The sequence below is a fragment of the Pristis pectinata genome, chromosome 4 (genome assembly GCF_009764475.1).
Source record: "Pristis pectinata isolate sPriPec2 chromosome 4, sPriPec2.1.pri, whole genome shotgun sequence".
Lineage (NCBI taxonomy): Eukaryota > Metazoa > Chordata > Chondrichthyes > Rhinopristiformes > Pristidae > Pristis > Pristis pectinata.
The window spans coordinates 66,723,985-66,745,419 of NC_067408.1; the positions used below are offsets into that span (position 1 = coordinate 66,723,985).

The following is a 21,435-nucleotide window of genomic DNA, read 5'->3' on the forward strand; positions in this document are numbered from 1 at the left end:
TTCAGACTCTGATGGGAAAGGGTGAAGTAAAAAAACATCTGTGAGAAAATGTTGAAATATATTTTAACATAATCATTCTCAGGCTTATTTTTAACTCCTTGCTAAAGATACCAAACCACCCTTTTCTGGGCTCTCAACAAAATCCTGATTTCTACATTCCTGTCATCAGTGCCTAGGCAACTGAATAACTTGAGTCTTCCAGCTATTTGTTTTTCCAATTGAAATTTGTGTGGTAATGTCTGCTTTCAAACGAAGACTTGAATCCACTTAATATTTACGCATCACGATAATTAGTTATTCTGCAACTTGCCCCTTTTATTTTACAATAATCCTCAATAGAGCCTCTGATAATACTGACTTGCTCAAGTGTATCTGCAAAAGTCAAGTAAACACTTGGACTTTCTCCAAATATTGGGTTTATATTCAGAATGATTTTCAATGAAAATAATTAGAATGTCAAATCCTCCCCAACGTTTCCTATGTGCTACACTGAAGAAAATATTGGTCGTTTTGAAGAGTACCCGTGTGGGCAGCTATTTTATTTTACTTGGTTGCTGAACATTATATTAAATTTCAGAATGGACATTAGAACATCGCATATGCACAGTGGAATTTTTTATTCTTACCTCTGAACTCAGAAAATGTTGCAGAAAATTACTGATCTTATCCATAAATATTATTCGTCTCTACAGCATCTATATTGCTGTAGGTGAATCCCAGCACACCAGGATGTTGTAGTAGACATGCTGCTTTAGGATTGTATGTTACTTGCAGATACACACGTTCAGCTCTTCACTCTCTCTAATTGAAAGGGCTAGGACCATCTGTTTTTTGGAAAGCTGAGGTAAATGAAGAAACAGAACACATTGGGTAGGAAATCTGAAGAATGCTTAGAATGAGGAATTAAGTGAGGCAACACTGTCACTCCAAGAAATCTTTGCATCTGCAAAGATTGGAGTTAATGCAAAGTATCAATGCAGATAGTGGCGTGTAATTCGTGGTTACTTTCCAGTTACAGATGCAGTGTGTGTATTGCCAGCTTTATTTGCCAGATGATCCACAAGTTCCATGTGATTATTGGAGCCATGTGTATGAGTTTCTATTGTCCAGGTGGCTTTTGAGGAGGTCCAATAGTAGTGTTAAAATTGGTACTTTCTTGCTGCCAGGTATAAAGTGTGAACAAGCTTGCCAATGGCAGATGTTTTGTTGCCTGAAAGCAACGTACAGGTGAAAGTACTAAAGATATTTTATAAGAAACATGTACCACTGTCCAAAGAAGTAAAACTTACTCGAGGAACAAAAGAACACTTAGAAATTCCCTTTTTTCTTCTTACTTTACAACAGATACATAGAAAGGTTACAACTCACATGGGAGGCATGCCATGAAAATCATTTTGAAATTACATTCCCCGTTATGGAGATGTGAATGTATCTAATTCTGGATTCTAGCTAAGCCAGTAACTGGTTGTTATAATGAAAATGCTGCATTATGACTGTCATCCCTCTAGCAAACACCTGTCAGAGCACCTGTGGCAGTAATGGGGTAAGATCATGGATATTGAGCCAACTCATCTTCTACCTGGTGCCAGCCAATCTCTAAACTCTGCAGCTATCCCTGTGGACCTGATGACCCAGGCAGTGTTTTCAGAAATTGTAAAAGTTTTCAGCATCACCTGACCACAGGGAGGACAATGCTGAAGAGAACTGGAAGATGTCCCTTGTAGAATGATTTTGCCTTTGAGAAACTTCTGGTGCAGTGTCCCTTTGTACTTGATTCTAGTTTGAGCTATGTTGCAGAAAAAATTTGGTGGCATTAAATGAAACTCTGCTGAGGTACTTGAAATTTAGCACTCAACTGCTGAAGCAAATGACTTGCTGTGCTAAAAACAGCTTGGTTATATTAGTGGTAACTCCCCTCATCCCAGGAATGATGTTCATGCTGAGAGGTTAAGTAGTGTCGTTAGGGAGGGTTTAAACCAATTTGGCAGGAAGAGTGGTATAGGAAATAAACAGAAAAGATTAAAACTGAGATCAGAAGAGAGAGGGAGATGTTTAAACAGCACTTTTGGTGGAGACCTTCATATAGACAACACTTCTGTGACCTGAATCTTACTCAGATTTTACTCTACCTTGCACCTACCCTGGTGTGCACACTCTACTTCTTTATCTGTGCTGAATGAAAGTTTCTTGGACTAGGGGGCAACTTCCAGGCTGGTGTTTCACAAGAATTAGTTTTGAATGTGAATCTATCTTTTTCAGAAATGAGCCAAGTTCAGGTAAAGAAATTGCTGATATAAAAATTGACGAAGTGATCTACTAATGAAGGTTAAAAATTTTTATGATCATAGAATTTTATTTTTGTGGAAACAAAAGGAGACCCATGGTGCTTATGGTGGGACTTTCAGAATACGTGCTACTTTGTGTTTACCTATTTCACAGTCTGTCTTTGAAAGGGGTTGTCCAGTCTAGTTTTAAAAAAATTCACATTTTGCTCTAACTATCCAGAGTTATTTTACATTGCACAATAGCCTTGGTTTGTCCTCATTTTAAAATAGTAAATGTAGAACAGTAGAAAGGTAACAGTATAAAGAAGGTCATTCAGCCCTTCAAGCCAATGCTAGCTCTCCAGGTCCCATTTCACTGCCCTTTCCCTGTAGTCCAGCTTAGTTTCCCACAGAATACCCAGTTTCCTCTGTTCTGTCTGTAAATTAGGATTAGGTTCCCTCTCCATCTGGAACTTCAAGATGATAACCTGCTAAAACATGTTATCCACAAAACTCTCAGCTTCCAAATACATAATAGTGCTTCTAATCTCCCCTGAAGCTCAGAAACTCTGACTTGTCTACTTGATGCTGGCACATCCTGCATATATGATTTTTTCCATACAGAATATTCTGGAGTTGCCCTACACCCAGAATATGCAATGAGCCTTGTCTGCCTACATTTGCCTACATTTTTATTTTATTTTATTTTGAGGCTGTTTATCTGAGCAAAGCTTGAAACTTGGGTTAAAAAATAATAACCATCATTCAAACAGAATATTGACCAATACTTAAATTGCAAGCAAAAATCCAAATGCTTTCACTAACTTAGCACTAACTGACCAATGAACCAAATAATTTATTCTCACTATTGCAATGAAGTATAATATTTTGATTTTTCTTTGTGAATATTGTTTTTTTCCAGAGGATTACCTACGATATGCTCATGGTTTGCTGTCAGATTATATTCCCATGGGTCTAAGTGTGGAACTCTTCAAATTCTTGGAGTGAGTATCTGAGTGTAAAGAGTTAATTGCAGAAATGGTATTCATTGTAAATTACCTGTGTGATATTCTGTCACTTTACAAAATGAAGCTTTTGGTTCAGTTAGTGTAATAATAAAGTACTGTCCCATCCACTTTGGTGACAATTGGTTGTTGATAGAAATGTAAATTACAGATCGTAATTGCATATTAAGATCACCAACAATTTTGTGAACTTCAGTGTGTTATCAATGGTTTGCATTTATATAGGACCTAAACATAGTAAAACTTGCCAAGGTGATACACAAAAAGCACAGTCAGTTGTCGAATCTTGTAAAGAAGGCCAGTGTTGAAGAACTGGAGTGGTTTGTGAGGGTACAGGTCCTGAGGAAATTAGTGAGGGAGGGGTGTTACTAGGGATGGTTTTGAAAAAAATAAGGTGATGTTCTTAAAATTTGGGGCCAATCTAGGACAGCTTGCAGGCAGCAATGTTTTGGAACCCCTCAAACGTATGTAGAGATCTGCCAGAAAAGCATTACAATGGTCAAGTCATGAGATAATAAAGGTAAGGATGAGGATTTTGGCACAGACATCTTTCTGGCTACAACTGGATGAATAAGAATGAAGTCAGATGTGTGTTGATTCACCAGCTGGATAATGGAGAGGGTTTGGAGGAAGATGGTGTAGTTGACCAAAGGTTGTAGATGGGTCAAGGAGGAATTGTTTACCATGATCACATCTATGAAGGTCGTCAGTGTGACTTTTTTTAAATATGGTATTGATAGGAATTTGAATGAACAGATCAGGACATAAAGGTCTAGGTTAGTTGGGTGTGAATTTGTGCAAAGGGATAATGTAAAGAGAATGTCACCCAAAGTGAAATAGCACTGCAGAAATAACTAATTTCATTTAGGACTTGGACAAATGTGAAGTCACCATAGAACAGGCGAATGTGTTGGAGCATGTCGAGGTTAAGAAAGAAGCAGTGTTGGAGCTTCTAAAAAGCATTAGGATAGATGAGTCCCTGGGGATGGATCGGATATACCCTAGGTTACTATGGGAAGCGAGGGAAGAGATTGCTGGAACATTAACGATGATCTTTGCATCTCCCTGGCCACAGGAGTGGTACTGGAGTATGGCAAACATTGTTCAAGAAAGGTGAAAGGGATAATCCCGGGAATTATAGACAAGTGAGTCTTGCGTCAGTGGTGGGCAAATTATTGGAGAGGATTCTTAGGGACAGGATTTATGAACATTTGGAGAATCATCATCTTATTAGGGATAGTCAACATGGCTTTGTGAAGGGCAGGTTGTGTCTCACAAGCCTAATAGGGTTTTTCGAGGAAGTGACAAGACAAGTTGATGAAGGTGGTGTGGTGAATGTGGTATATATGAATTTTAGCAAGACGTTTGACAAGGTTCCCCATGGTAGGCTCATCCAGAAAGTCATGAGGTATGGGATTCATGGAAAATTGGCTGTGTGGATTCGGAATTGGCTTGCCTACAAAAGGTAGAGGGTGGTTGCAGAAGGGGCGTATTTGACCTGGAGGTCGGTGACTAGTGGTGTTCCACAGGGATCTGTTCTGGGACCCCTGCTGTGATTTTTATAAATGACTTGGATGAAGAAGTGGAAGGGTGGGTTGGTAAGTTTGCAGATGACACGAAGGTTGGTGGTATTGTAGGTAGTGCAGAAGGTTGTTGTAGGTTGCAATGGGATATAGATAGGATGCAGAGCTGGGCAGAGAAGTGGCAGATGGAGTCCAATCTGGAGAAGTATGAAGTGATACACTTTGGAAGATCGAACTTGAAGGTAGAGTACATGGTTAATGGCAGGATTCTTAGCAGTATGGAGGAACAGAGAGATCTTGGGGACCAAGTACATAGATCCCTCAAAGTTGCCACACAAGTTGATAGGGTGGTTAAGAAGGCTTATGGTGTGCTGGCCTTCATTAGCCAGGCAATTGAGTTCAAGAGCCGAGAGATAATTTGCTGCTCTACAAGACTCTGGTTAGGCCACACTTGGAATATTGTGTTCAGTTCTGGTCACCACATTATAGGAAGGATGTGGAAGCTTTGGAGAAGGTACAGAAGGGATTTACAAGGATGCTGCTTGGATTGGAGAACATCTCTTAATGAGGAGAGGTTCAGCAAGTTAGGGCTTTTCTCTGTGGAGAAACAAGATGAGAAGTGACTTGATAGAGGTATATAAGATTATGAGAGGCATAGGTAGAGTGGACAGCCAGCACCTTTTCCCCAGGTCAGTAATGGCCAATACTAGAAGTCACCTGTTTAAGTTCAGGTGAGATGTCAGAGGTAGGTTTTTTTTTACACAGTGATGGGTGCCTGGAATGCACTGCCAGGGGTGGTGGTGGTAGGGGTTGATACGATAGGATCATTGGATAGAGACTCTTGGATAGGCACATGGATGAAAGAAAAATAAAGGGTTCTGAGAGGTGGATAGGTTGAATGTAGATAAGGTTTATGTAGGTCGGCATAACATCATGGGTCAAAGGGCCTGTACTGTTTTATGTTTTTTTGTTCAGTTTTCTGAATGTCTTTGAAATATTCCTTCAGAATGATATAAAATGCAATGCTAAAGCTTTGAGATATTGAAAATTTGAAAAGTGCTAAACAAAGGGAGTTTAGCTTTCTCAAATTGTCAGTTCCAAACTTGTACATACTTGGCTGTACTAACCTGCCATTCATATCAGAATTTAAATTGCCATTTTGGGATGTTAAAACTTGGCATGTTCGAGAGTCCAATCAGAACTTTAGCAGAGCAGTGCAAGCTTGATGCTTATTGTACCCCTCCCACCTTTCTTCAGGACAGGAATCTGATCCTTCTGATATTCCACATTTCCCATCTGCAGACCTTTGGAGAACCTAGGCCCCATTTAACCCTTCCCACCCTCTAGTGAAAGGGTGGTCATGCTGGACACTTTCAACCACCCCAGTACTTCCACCCAACAGTCCACCATGTGGTCTTGGTTGAGACCTGGCATTAGTCCTACAGCGGTCAGATGAAAGGCTGAAGATGTTACAAAAGGAGTTTATTAAAACCAGTGGCGATTGATTCACTTAAACAGGTGCCTTGTGTCCTGTTGGAGTATGATCTACTTAGTGAGTAAGATTGGGGCCTTTCCTGACCCTTGCTCCAACATTGGAGCAGTGCCACATTGATTGGATTTTCTTGGATTGCAGTAGAATGCCTTGCATATCCCAATAATCTCTCTTATAATTTTGGACGAGAATTGTGATCTTGCACCTCAGTCAACCATGGAAATGGGAATGCTTCCAAGGTCAGCCATGGCCCAGTTGGTATCTGGGAATCAAGGTCCTTGGTTCAAGCCCTATAGCAGACTGAACTTAAGCTGACACTCCAGTGCAGTACTGGGAGAAGTCTTGTTCAATAATATTATTCAATTATCTTAAAACCACCTCCCTAATCGGAATTATTTATATTTCTGTTTGTTAGGTTACCAGCTATTTCAACCAACGCAACATTAAATGAACCACCATCTAAGGTTTGTTTCTGCATTGATCATTTTTGTTTTGTGCTATTATAGATGCCCAGTAAAAGTTTTGGCATGAAATATTTAACTGAGTTATTTTAAGCTAAAATTTATAACAGGTTTGAATGGAGCAAATACATTTTTCTGTTTAAAAGATGAATATTGCAATCTGCTTAAACTTTGTGGCAAAGAAATTCTAGAAGGAGAATGCAGGTGCTTAATAATTTGAGTAAATCTGAGATTCTAGTCAGGATGATTGTAAATGCTTCATATTTTCACAGGATTTATCCCCACTTCAAGATCTTGGTATTTAATCTCAGCTATGCCTATAGTGCAGTATTGAGGGAGTGCAGTCTTGCTGGGGTGGGGTTCATTTGGAGGACCATTACTGAAAGAGTGTTGCACTAATGAAATAGTCGTCTTCTGGATGGAAGGTTTTGGAAATATCTGGATGAGCACCAGAATCACCAGGGTATACAGACTGAGTGCTGGTAAATGGAATTAGTATAGATAGGTGCTTTATGGTTAGCATAGTCACGGTGGGACCCAAAGGACCTGTATATGCTGTGTGCCTCTGACTCGATAACATGGAGCCAGTCTGTATTGATCTGGCGTCGTGGCTAACTTTCCCTTGGCTAATGTCACCAAAGCGCACAATTTAATTTGTATACAGGTCCCATGCACAATCTTCTCTTTTATAAGAGTTAGATGGAATGTTCTTGCATGCCCTTACACTCATTGGTACAAATCATGCAGTTGAATTAATTAAAATCTGCTCATTTGCGGACGTACCAGGCAAGTTGCTATGGAGCTGTTGGACTGTGCTCAAACCCAAACGGGCTGTTGATGTCGTACAGGGATGGAAATGTGCACAAGGAGACTCTGCAGGCTAAGTGGTTGGGCAACAAAGAATAATCAAATGGTATATCGGTAACATTGCACACACCAGAAGAGAAATGTTCCAATCACTTTGAGTCCCAAGATGATATACAAAGTTCCATGGCGATGGTGTTTGTCCTATCCTCCCCATTCTGAGTGATGGCAGCAAAGCTAGATGGATTTAGTCAGCAGCCTTTGTAGGCAGGTCTGCTGTCTGAGTCCACCTGTAAAGGCTTTTTAATTTCTGGTATTACCTAACATTAGAGATGTTCTGGCTGATCGTAACAAACTCTGTAAGCACATGCTGCACACATTATTTTCTGGCTACCACTGCGACTTCTGAGCCAGTAAACCCTCAGTTATCCCTTTGAATCTATCTTGCTTTTTGAAATGAAGCCAGATTAGTAGAACAGAGCCATAAAGTAGTATGTTTTATTATTGGAGCTGATTTGCTTGTGAAAATCCTGTTACAAGATCTGTTTCCTGTTGTTCACTTCAAGTATATGTAGGATTGTTCCTCTGCTGTGCCTACTCTTTTCACAAACATTACTGAAAAACTTCACCAGAAATCCTTCATTATAGTACTTGTAATCACATGCAATAATATAGGGGCCCTGGATACTGAAATAACCTGGAAAACACTAGAACTACTCAAAAGATCAGGGAGCATCTGCTGAGAGAAAACCATTTAACTTTTTGCATTGATGACTGTCTATCAGAAATATTAGTCTTCCACCAATGTTGCCCAACCTGAGCATTTCCAGCATTACCTTTTTTTTTCCTGTTTTAGATTTCCAACATCTGCAGTACTTTGTTTTCATCTAGATTCTGATGTAAATGTTGCTTTAAGTCTTGGTGAACATAGGATGAAATACTAATTTTATACTGATTATTCAGGAATGAAGAATTTCTTCAAGTGTAAAATACAGACAGGAGTTGTTTGGAGGGCAAAAGTAATTTCCACAGCATGAAAAGATGGTGCATTATGATGATCTATTACTGACCCTGTGTACAAGAATGCTCAGTGAAACCTTTGCATGAATGTGTGCATGACACTGGTTGCATGTTTAACTTATTTCAAATCAGCAGTTGATTGAAACAGTACATCACATTGTAGAGGGTTTTTTCAATTTCTGCAAAAAGCATACAACCTGTCAACACCGTACAATTTTATTCAACAAAACTGCCATTACAGAAAAGGAAATTGTCTGATAAACCAGTGGAGGCTGAAGAGGATTACACCAAGTTTAACTCTGATTCAAAAGAGAAAAAGGTAAGCCTTCTCACTTAACTTTCCCACTGGTGTTACTGTCCAGAAACCCATTTAAGACTAGGATCTGTAGAGGATCCAAATTCTCTTTATTCAGAAAGTATTGCATATTCTTTGAGAACTTGATGTTCAGCACTTAGCTGCACAGGTAGAAAGATCCCAGGTTCCTTTCCAAATCTGTGCTGAGCTATCTCAGTCTCAAGCTAGTTGATCTCAATCAACATACAGCTGGCTTCAGTGCATCAGAGTTAAGAAGACTGTGGCAAGTGATCAGTTTCAACATTGAATCTCCTCAAATCTTGTGGAACCTCTTAGAAAAATTCATACAGCAGTTTTGTTAGCTCCTGTTGCTAAATTACAGCATGGAAGCCAAAATCGCAGCAGTCTAGGCCCACATCAATTTTATATAAGTGTGTGTGTGTATGTATGTGTGTATATATATATATATATATATATATATATATATATATATATATATATATATATATATATATATATATATATATGTGTGTGAAAAGCAGTGGTCCAAGTACCATCCCCTGGGGAACTCCATGTGAATTAAAAAAGGGTTTGAATCATTGCCTGGCAATACCAATGATGAACCTTTGACAAGTCTGCACAAATAGGACCACTCCTCTGTCCTATCCCCACAGATTTCTAATATATCCAATTCAATTTTGAAAGCTACTGTTAAATCTGCTACCATAAGCTTTCCAGGCAGTGTATTTCAAAAACCTGTTTAATGTTACTACACCAATTTTCTCTCCATACTGCAATAATCCCATTTATTCATAGGGCTTCAGTCATGATGATAAGCCTATTATGTGGCACTTTATCAAATGCCTTTTGGAAGTCTATATACTATATCAACTACATTTTTTTTCATCAACTTTCATAAAAATCCCATCAAGTTAGGTGGATGCATTTTGCCTGTAACAAATCTATTCTGGCTTTCTGTCTCCTCCCAACCCTCTCTGGTTCCTATGCTTTTGTTTCTGAACATCTGCAGTTTTCCACCCTGAATCTGTAGACATTTGGAATATTATGGCCATGTCCGCCTGCAATTCTCTCCCTTGTTTCCCTCAGCAGCCCATTTAGCATCCCTTCTGGACCAGTTGATTTATCCACTTTTAATGCAGTTGGCCTTTCTAGTGCTGACTTTTTCAGTTTTAGCCATCCAAAATCTCAACTGCATTTTCTTTTGCTGAGACTCCAGCAGCATCTTACTTGGTAAAGACCTTTTTTTTTGTATGGTACTCGTTATGTACCTCAGTCAAGTCCATCTTCTCCTTGAATAGAGTTCCTTATTGGCATCTAATCACTCTCACATCGCATATGATCCATTTCCTGTTCATATGCTCATAGAGTATTTTGGATTCCCTTTTTATGTTGCCCACCAGTCATTTCTCATGCTCTGTTTCCAGTCATGTTCTGGTTGCCTCATTTGAGGAAGGATGTGGAAGCGTTGGAAAGGGTGCAAAGGAGATTTACCAGGATGCTGCCTGGTTTGGAGAGTATGGATTGAGGAGAGACTAAGGGAGCTAGGGCTTTACTCTTTGGAGAGGAGGAGGATAAGGGGAGACATGATAAGAGGTATACAAAATATTAAGAGGAATAGATAGAGTAGACAGCCAGTGCCTTTTTCCCAGGGCACCAATGCTCAATACAAGAGGGCATGGCTTTAAAGTAATGGGTGGGAAGTTCAAGGGAGATATCAGAGGGAGGTTTTTTAACCCAGAGAGTGGTAGGTGCATGGAATGTGCTGCCTGGGGCAGTGGTGGAGGCAGGTATGTTGGTCAAGTTAAAGAGATTGTTAGATAAGCATATGGAGGAATTTAAAATAGGGGGATATGTGGGAGGAAGGGGTTAGATAGTCTTAGGTGTGGTTTAAAGGTCAGCACAACATGGTGGGCCGAAGGGCCTGTATTGTGCTGTATTGTTCTATGTTTACTTCTATTTACTTTTTCACTTCCTCTCTGAACTTTCTGTAATTAGCTTGTTTCTCCCTTGTGTTAGCAACCTAACATCTGTTACTGTCTAACCTTTTTTTTAAAAGTTCAGTTTTGCTCTCTCTTGGTCATCCATGAAATTCTGACTTTAATTTTCCTCCCCTTCTCCCACATGGGAAAGTACAGACTATAGCTGAAACATCTACACCTTAAATATCTTCCATCATCCTCCTCCAGTTTTGCCAGCCAAACTTTGACTCCAATTTTCACGGGCCAGATCTGGCTGTCCTTGTAAATTAAACAGTGTTAGCATGCAGGTGAAATAAGTAATTAGGAAGGTAAGTGGAATGTTGACCTTTATTGTGAAAGAGATGGAGTATAAAATAAGAGAAGTCTTGAGAATTTTTTCTGAGAGCATGTGAATTTTTGGAATTCTGCATGTTGGAGAGATGTGGAGTCTGAGTCATTGAATATGTTAAATGCCAAATAAATTTTCCTATAAGGAATTGATCATTATGGGAAACTCCCTGGAAAGTGGAGATAAGGCCAAGATCAGTAATGGCAGAACAGGCTTGAGAGGCTATCTGCTGCTGCTGCTCCTTTTCCTTGTATTAACCATTCTCTGAGGGTGACAGGACAATTAAAAAGGCTGGTTAAAAACACATGGGATTCTTGGCTTTATTAATATTTGTGTTAAGTACAAAATCAAAAGTTATGGTAAACCTTGAAGCTCAAGTCTGGTGTCAAGTGGGATATTGTGTTCAATTCTGGGCACCACACTGTTGTAAGAGAGGATGAAAGAAGAGATTTATGAAAGTGGTTGAAAGTGAGGGTTATTCAGAAATATCAAGGCAGTTTTCTTGGAGAAATCGTGAACTATTTTGATAAAGTAAGAATAAACTTTTTCCAGTGATAAAATCTGCAACCAGAAAACAAGATTTAAAAAAAAATAAGGAGTTACAATGTGGAAAGCAAGATTGTACACGTGGAGTTGTATTTTGGAATCCACTGCCCAAAAGGGTGATGGAAACAGATTCGGTAGTAACTATCAATGGTGAATTGGATAAACTGCAGATCAGTGGCGAAGAGTCAGGGGAATGGTCCTATTTGGGCAGACCTGTCAAAGATCTTCTGTTGATATTATCAGTCACTTATTCTTCTCATGTGCTGTATCATTCTTTATTTCTATATTTTGTCCTTTATCCACGCGGCCAATGGTAATATATGAAAATACTTCAGAGCCATAAGTTCCAATCACCAAACTGATCTTTCAAAACTCATTCAAACTAGCTAACGTCATACAGGTTGAAAAGTGACCCTTTGTTTTCAAAGGGACAAATCTTCAAGTTGCAGACCTTTTTGAGTGTCACCCTGGTTGTGGGGAGGTATTTGAAACTGTAAATTAGGTTTCAAATGAATTCATTGGAAAGTTGCACAATCATAGGGTGTTTTGGAAGGATAGATTTATCCTTCCAAAAAAACTCAGTTTTTTTATACCTGATTTATAAAAGATTGGAAGAAGCCAAGTAGTTATTTTGTTTCCCCCATTGGTTGGTAACACAGTAGCAAAGGGGTGTGGATACCAGGAATAGCTAGAAGAATTTTCCTTTTGCAAACAGTGTTGGTAAAGTGTAGTTATTGAGAAGTGTTGTTTAATTGCTTGAATATAAAATGCAAATGAAGTTGAATGGCAAACAGTCAGCTTTGTAATGTAAATTCAATGACTGGTATTTCCAAGAATTGCATTATTCAGAGCACTTTAATTGATTCAGTCCATTAATGAAATCAATTGATTGCCAATTAAACACAACTGTTGCTATGAAATCTTTAACCAGTCAAGTTTGCCTGAAAAAATATATGTTGACCACTGCTCTCTCTCTCTCTCTCTCTCTCTCTCTCTCTCTCTCTAGCCCACCAAGATGACAGCTGCACAGAAATCCTTGTCAAAAGTTGACAAAAGTGGAATGAAAAATATATCTGCCTTTTTTACATCAAAGAACAAAGGAACAACCAAGACTCCATAATTTTTGATGGATTTTTTTATTTTTAAAAATGCAGAGTTGCATATTTTGCTGTTTCATTAGTACTGCAGTTTAAAATTAAAAAACTGGTTTATTTGCTTTTGCTAAATCTCATTGTATTCCTTGACAGGCAGGTCATAGGTCAAGAATCATGATGTTCGTGTTTCAATAGTATTAAATGATTTTGTTTCTTTATAAGTTGTCTGAGAGCATTTGTGTATAAATCAGGCTTTGCCTCTACCTCCAACATTTTGCGGTCAGCTGTCGTTGCCTTATTATCAGTATTTGCTTATCCAGTTTCAACTTTCAAGTCATAGTTTCTGGAGCAGTCATTGCTCTTACTACTATTTTCAAGAAAACCCTCACTGACATTTTTCTTCCCCATTCCCATCCACTGGATGCACTTGAGTAACTTTTAAGTGAAAAATTCTTGCTCTTGCATCTTTGTTGACCTCATCAGTTTCTTGCTTCATTAGTTAAATATTTATCATCGGGAATTTTGTAAGGCTCTGCTGTAAGAATGATATTTACCATGTGCAACTTCCTTTTTTTTTTAAAAAGGATTCTTTGTAAATTTGGCTTCAAAATTACATGAAAACAGAAAATGTTAGAAATACTCAGAAGGTCAGACAGCATTTGTAGAAAGAAAAATGGAGTTAATGTTTCAGATTGATGAATCTGTTCTTCACAAAAGCATAGTACACTGCTACCTTGGATGCAAAGTGCAGGCATCCTTCCTATTCCCGCCCTGCAATCCAGTTCAAAGATTATACAGAAAAGTGCCGCTAAGATAAACATGGAGATATCGTGGTTGGGTTGTTTGTGGGAAAGAGAATGCATGCTTTTCAGAATTCCTCATTTCTGCAAAAACAAAACATTGACAGTATTGGAAGGCTCAGGAATTTCCTTTTGCTCCAAGTCCATTTTTTGTTTACCTTTTGAGTTGCTCTGGTTGAAGGAGCACAAGTTTCTGAGAAGTATTCAAGCAATCATGTACATTTTAATGGAAGGCCAGAACTTTAACTGAGCCAGAGGAACCAAACAAGGTTCCTAGTGCCCATAAAAGGATTCTGATAGACAGGGTTTCATGTGTACAAATCAATTTTCATAACCTCCAGATGACCAGTGCACTTTGCAGTCAACGTACATGGTCTTGTAAGAAATACAAAATCCAGTTTTCACAGCAAACTTCCATATGTAGTAATGTGTTAATACTGGACTTTTTGGTTAGCTATGTTGGGTGAGTTAGTTTTTGCCCTGCACACCAGAGAAAACTCTGCCCTTCAAATGATGTTTTGTGATTGCTTATTCCTATTTGTGGGCAAATGCTTCTAGCAGTGCAGCACCAGTGCATCAGGTATAATTTCAAGCTTGTCTTTCAAGTGGGACTTGAATCCACTCTATTATTGATTGAACACCATTGTGTACTCAACAGTTATTGAAATGTAGTGTTGCTAGGCCCTCCACTAGCTCAGCAGCTTGTCTGAGGTTGTACACAATGGGGCAGTGCCAGTGTACACCACAGTGGTGCTGCTCCAAGAATGTGTTGCATTAAGAGAAAATGGACTTTTCTCCCTTGAAACACAACTGAGCAAATGTGAAATTTGCTGCATTGGAAGTGGTGAAAACAATTGAGCAAATATACTTGAATTCATACTACTTGATAGGCCAGGGCTGCTGGCTAAGGTGGCATCAGCTCAGGGTGGTAAAATGCAAGCTGAAGACATGCCTGGAAGCATTTATGTTAAGGGTCATTGAGTTTAGGACAGTGAGCCTAGGAAGACTAGAGTTGGTAATCTGGAAGTGTACTTTGGAAGTACTGCAAGCTGGTAAGACAATTGAGACAGTATTTTCTCCAAGTTTCCCAAGAAACCTACCTTCCCAACTGGAGATGTATCTGCATTCCTTCATAACTGTCAAATCAGGAACTCTCTGCCTAACTACTTTTTGACAGTGCCATAACCACATGGACTGCACCAATTCATGAAGGCATTTATTCAGAAAGCAAAAGGGAGCCTTTGTAATTAATCACTCATGTGAAGCACCATGCAACATTTTACAATGTTGAACACAATGTGGATTGTTCCCATACTTTTAAGGTTGCTATAAAAATTTCATGGCAGAGTCATTTCTCTGACTGGTTAAATAAAAGTAAGTAAGTGATCACCTGGTAATCTCTGTCCAATTTGTTACCTGTCACCCTCCAGGTAGCAGTCCAGCAACGCTCTCGAAAGAAAACGAGTGTGCAAAGGTGACCTGAAGTATCGATTCAGTGAGTGAAGGTGTGGAATTTGGTCTAACTGCTGTCAGATTTATTTCTGCATTTCTCTTTAATTAATTTTCTTCGCCATTACGAGCCTTGGCTGTGGGCTGCTGCGTTCTGGTTGCTATACTCCTGAAGCTACTTCATTTTCTGACCTTTCGAATGAGACCTTGGGTGATGTCAGCAGTATGGAAAATTACTATCTTTGGTAATACAGAACAACAATTATTCTTTTCAAACACTGACACACATTCAAAGGGCTCTGTAATCCCCTAATTATCTAGGAATGTATGAGTCCATATCTCCAAATACAGAGCACACATCTCCCAACCAATGTCAATTCCCCAGTTTTACTACCAAAAAGCCTGCTTAATTGACAAAATGAATGAGAGTATGAACTTTGACTATTACCTTAACCATTTACTTCAAATATCTCCCACTTGTAGTAGATCTAGCTGATCTGTGCATTCCCTTTGCCCAACTATCTTCATAAAGTCAACCTCGCCTACATCTGTTGCCACATGAAAACAGAGAGAGCTCCCGCACACTCATAGCCACATTCATCACATTGTAATTAAAAGCCAATATCCCGGATTGCACCAATGACAACTTTTATGTTCCAAGAGCTGGACAAGCCAACTGGAAGTGGTAACACCAAAGGAATCAGCCTGAAAGCATTGGCCCTGGGTGTCCTCAAAGCAACTCTGGATCCCATGAAGACACATGGCATTAACTCCAGAGGGCAGTTTGGGCAAGGGAACCTGCTAATTGCAATGTGTTATCCTCACTCAGTTGATGAACTTGTACTCCAGTTTGAACACCAGTTGGAAGAAGCACTAGATGTACTCCTCAGCATCCGTCACCAAGACTGCTCATCTGACCGAATCCTGAAGGCACAGTGCCTCACAGCTCTAGTGACTGAGTTCAAGGCTGACCTCTGCTGCTGTCTGTGTGGAATTCGCACATTCTCTCTCTGATCACGTGGGTCCCCACTAAGTGCTCCAGCTTCCTCCCACAACCCAAAAATGTGCAAGTTGGTTGGTTAATTGATCACTACAGATTGCCCCTGTATGTAGGTGAGTGGTAGAATCTGGGTGGGGGGGGAGGGTGGTCCTTGGTAGTAGCGTGGGAAGAATAAAATGGGCTAGGGCAGGATTAGTGTTTCAAAAAGGTTGCTTGATGGTCAGAGCAGACAGCGGGCTGAAGGGCCTGTTTCCATGCTGTATCTCTCTATGCTAGACACAGCACGTGACAGCTACTGAGAACAAATTGTCTGCCTCCTCACCTGCCTATGGTTGTAGATGCATCTGCCCATTGATAGCACTGGTAGAAGTGATTACTTCACTGTCCTTGTGGAAAGAAAAGTCACCTTCATACTGAAGGCAGTTTCCATCATTTTATGTGGTAATTCCGCAGTGCTAAATGGGATAGATTTAAAAAAGATCTAGAAGCTCAAAACCAGACATCCATGTGACACTGAACAGCCGCATAAGAACTGTATTCCACAGCAATCTGTAACCTTGTGTCCCATTTTATCCTTCACTCTGCCATAATCAAAAATCTGGGGGGTCAACCTTGATTCAGTTGAGATGTATAGAAGCGCATGATGGGAACACCACTAGGTAAGCCTGAAATTGAAGCCCCAACCTGGTGATGGGTCACAAGCACAATACTACATACAGCAGCAGCATGCCACAGACAGAGCTAAGCAATATTACAACCTATGGATCAGATTATAATTCTGCATTCCTGCTACATCCTATAATGAAATGATGGTGGACAATTATACAAATTATGAATAGATACAGCTCCTGCGCTCAAAATGGCAGAGTCCGGCATGTGAGTGCAAAAGACAATGCTGAAATGTTTGCAACCAACCTCAACCAGAAGTGTTGTTCCATTGTGGTTCTTGAGATCCCCACCATCACAGGAGTCAACCGATTTGATTTACGTCAATGTGATATCAAGAAACTGTTAGAAGCACTAAAATTAGCAAAGTCTATAGGACGGACCAACACCCCAGCTGTAGTGGTAAAGACTTGTGCTCAATAACTAACCATGATATCAGCCAGGCTTTTCAAGTACAACCACAACAATGGCATCTGCTCAACAATGTGGAAAATTACCCAGGAATATCCTCTTCACAGAAAATATTATTCTGATCATATGCTGCAATATCTGCCTATTCCAAATCATCTGCAAAGTGGTGGAAGGTGCCTTCAACAGCACCATTAAGTGTTTCTTTATCAATAACCTGCACACAAATGCTTTGATTGGATTTTGCCAGGATTACTCACTTCGCAACCTCACTAGAGCCTCACTACACATGGCAAAATAGCTGAATTCTAGGCACCAGATGTACGTAACTGTCCTTGATGTTAAAGCAGTATTTGGACAACTGTGGCATCAAGGACCATTAATAACATTGAAATTATTGGAAATTGGGAGAGGATCTCTTGTCTGGTTGGACTCACACCTGGTACAAGGAAAGTTAGTTGTGATTTTTAGAGTTCAATCATCTCAGGCACAGAATATCATTGCAGAGGTTCTTCAGGGCAGTATCCTTCAGCCCAACCATCTTCAACTATTTCATCGTTAACCATCCCTCCATCATAAGGTCAGAAATGAGCTTGTTTGGTGATGATTGCAGAGTGCTCATTCCTTTTTCTTAAGTAGTGCAGTAGTCCATGCCCAAACACAGCAAGACCCAGACGTCATTCAGGCTTGAGTTGATAAATGGCAAGTAACACTTGTGCCACAAAAGTGGGAAGTAATGACAGTCTTAGACAAGATAGCACCCAATCATCTTGACATTCAATGGCATTACTAATGTTGACTCCTTTGCTTCCTTCACCACACCCACAATCTCCCCCAATCCCATCCACACTTCAGGCAACAACTTTCTCACAATACACTCCAACATGTACCAATGATTAATGTTGGACTTGTTAGCCTTAATTAGTAAGTCATTATCTTTGCCATATGTATGTTTCAATTTCTCCTTAATATTTTAATACAATTATGACTCTAAAAGTTCCCTTAGACCCACTGACAACAGCGGTCATTTCCTTAGGTGCAGATCATGTGATTATGGGCTTTATTACAAGATAATTAAGAATGAGGAAAATATTTGGTACATCTTTATTCATCCAGCTAACCACTCCTCCTCATTGCTACACCACATTGCTTTTTCAATGTTTCCAAGGTTTTCTTCTTTACTGATAATGCTAATGTGGCTGAAGCAATTTTAATATGTATTATTGTGCCTGAAACTTTTTTGGAAATACTGATGGAAGCAGAATTCAGAAGAGCTTTTAATAAGAAACTGATGTGATGTTTGAAAGTATATCTATTCATGACAATGTAAGGACAGATGAATGGGACTGGAAATGTTACTGGTGTTAGATGGGCTGAATGCCCTCTGTCTTTTTAAGAGAACATATCTTTTGTAAATCCTGTTGTATGCTTGCTTTAATAAAAACTGTTGAGGTTTTATTCCAAGGGGAGAAATGAGAAATACTTTCATGCACTGAGATGTTACAATCTGGAATACACTAACTGAAATGGAAACCGTCACAAATGTAGAGTTGAAGCCACTATGTCCAAACATCTATCTGAGCCTCGTATAGATGCTTGGCACATTGTCCAGCTCAGCTTTGAATATATTCAGTAATTCAGCCTCCACAACTCTCGAGGCTAGACAATTCTGGAAGTTTACATTCAGTGCTAAATGTATGTGTGCATACAATCTCAAAGGGTTTTCGTAGCATCCAAAAAATAATCACTCACCTTTGGTATATTTGATCATTCTCAGCAAGGGAAACCTCACTAAGGCTCTGAATAAGAGACTCTTGCATAAGACGAATCATTTGTACTTACCCCTTGGTGCAACTGCTGATACTTTGAAAATTATTGTTGATAAAATTTTAAAACATCTGACGAAGGGGCTTCAACCTGGAGGGTTAACTCTGTTTGCTTTTCCACAGATGCTTCCTGACCTGCTGAGTGTTTCTTGCATTTTCTGTTTTTATTTCACCTTTGAAGGAGTTAGCCAATTAGTTTCCACCACCACCACCACCACCCCCCCCCCCCCCCCCCCCCCCCCCGGAACACTCAGAATGCTTTCTGAGTATAAATTCAATTCCCTCCTGCACCTATTTTTTATGTTCTTAAGACACATCATGAAGGATACAGTACTGGTATGGTGTTAGCAGAAGAGTATTGAAAGCAGACTGAAAGTTTGCAGATCGTGGCTCATTAGTTCATAACCCTGACTGCCATTTTGGAGTTTAACACTCAACTAACAGCATCAATTAAAAAGGACATAACTATGGTGTAAAGGTGAAAAGGATGGAGATAATCTGCTTTTAAGCAGCTGAGATTAGAAATTGGAGATAGTCAACACTGAGGAGGACTGCGAAACACTACTGGAGGATATTAATAACGAACATGAAATGGTAATAGGAGTGGGCTGTTCAGCCATTTGTGCCAGCTCTTATTCAGTAAGGTGATGGTTGATCTATTACCTCAGGGTCACTTTCCTGCATAACTCCTTACCCCATCATTCCCTTAATATCTAAAAATTTAAAAATCTTTACCATAAATGTACTCAGCTACCTAAATGGCTGTAGCATGATTGGTGGAAGGGTGCTGGCTTTCTGTGGTGGAGGCCACAGATCCCCTTGGTGTACCTCAGACAGCCCTGGGCCTAAAAAGCCTGACTATGGACTGCACCATCTAAATAGAGCTGATGTCTGCTGACCTCCTGGCTGGCTGACAATAATAGGGTAATGGCAGAGGGACAGGGGCGGGAGGGTGAATGCTGGTTTCCTGAGAGAAGGGAACAGATTTGTGCTCTGTGGAATAGTAGTGTGTGAGGGTGTGGTAGGCTGTACAGTTATGTCCTGGTCCTGATTGATAGAGATTGTATGATGCATGGAGCATGATGCATTTGGTGGGATATGCTCTCTAAAGCTGAATTCACTGACCTTGACAACACACATGAGGTCATTGAACATTTAGTGGTACTGGGTCCAGAACACTTCTTCCATTAACCTCAATGTCTATTTCTCCACTGCTACTTGGCATTTGGCTGAAAGCTCTCTCCTCATCTGCACTTCAGTGACCAAGGTGTCCAAAACTGCACCTGAAAACCTGTGTGATTGCTCTCACCTGTGCTCTGCCAGCAGGCTGCAAAGATCTCTGAAATAATTTCCCCCACTGCTTCTAGCCTCAACTGAGGTCTCCAGAAGAAGTGCAGGCAGGCCTTATCAGCGCTAGCTATCTTTAACCAGTGCTAACCTCTAACAAAGTTAGATTGTGTTGCGAGACTCAGTTAGTGCTCATCAGCAGATAAAGATAATGAGCGGGCAGCAGAGAAATCGTGTGTGACCTGCGCCAGATCAAACCAGGGTGAGTTAATCACACATCAGGATCCCAATGTGTGGTTACCAGCACTAATTGATTTAGCTCCCTATCGACCTTGGATGATCATCAATGTGCTGTCCTTACAGCATTGTCATAAGCTTGGATGGATACATTTGCTGGATGTCTTCCAGCACAGAGCAACCTTAGTTTCTGACAGTGCAATGAGTTCAGATAAAGCATGACCATAAACCTACATTGACATGGAAATAAATTTGTTCAATTTCCAGCAACTATTTTGACATACACTGAGGTTTTGGAGTACAGAATCTAAACAGAGAGAAATTTAATGAGCTTCAGTATTCAGAACCACAAAGAAAATTAATTTCTCAGCGTTGATGTCTGTGAACAACTATTCTGCAGGCTTTACAAGCTCTCACCTGCTCACGGAATTTCAGGTCATGGGTACTCTGAGCTAGTCAATAATGGGGGTGAGGGATGTGGGTGAGTGGGGGTTATCATTGAATTCTATCCTCTACCACACACACATACCTATTCCATTCAGGGTGCTGCTGAAATTTTCAGAGCCGAGATTGATGATGTTTGGCAAAGTCTATCAGTTGAGAAATGCATGAAATTGAGATGCAGATCAACCATAATCTGACTGAATGGAAGAACAGATCCAATAGCTTCTCTAGAATGTATGTAAAAGTCTAGTCTAATTATTCTACAGAACACTTCCATGTGGAGAAATATCAGGGATGGAGGGGAATGAGAGGGATGAAGGTTGTGTCTGAGCTGCCTGTTACACAGTTGTAGACCTGGCTGCACAAATTGTGTTTACAGTTATGCATGCTGTGCTCCCCATCTTACTGGTGATTATTAGCACAAAGCAAGACAGGGCTAATAAATGGAAAAGAAAACAAAATAGAG

The 21,435-nt window shown here is 39.9% G+C and overlaps 1 protein-coding gene across 1 annotated transcript in view; it reads left to right on the plus strand.

Annotated features, from left to right (window-relative positions):
- Positions 1 to 18,633, plus strand: part of rnaseh2b (ribonuclease H2, subunit B) — a 45,212-nt gene extending 26,579 nt beyond the window's left edge. Inside the window, exons 8-11 of the mRNA XM_052014952.1 lie at positions 3,187 to 3,268; positions 6,720 to 6,768; positions 8,831 to 8,908; positions 12,765 to 18,633. Of these exons, the coding sequence (XP_051870912.1) occupies positions 3,187 to 3,268; positions 6,720 to 6,768; positions 8,831 to 8,908; positions 12,765 to 12,878 (323 nt within the window). The 3' untranslated portion in view covers positions 12,879 to 18,633. The remainder of the gene's footprint in view (positions 1 to 3,186; positions 3,269 to 6,719; positions 6,769 to 8,830; positions 8,909 to 12,764) is intronic.
- The last annotated feature ends 2,802 nt before the right edge of the window (positions 18,634 to 21,435 follow it).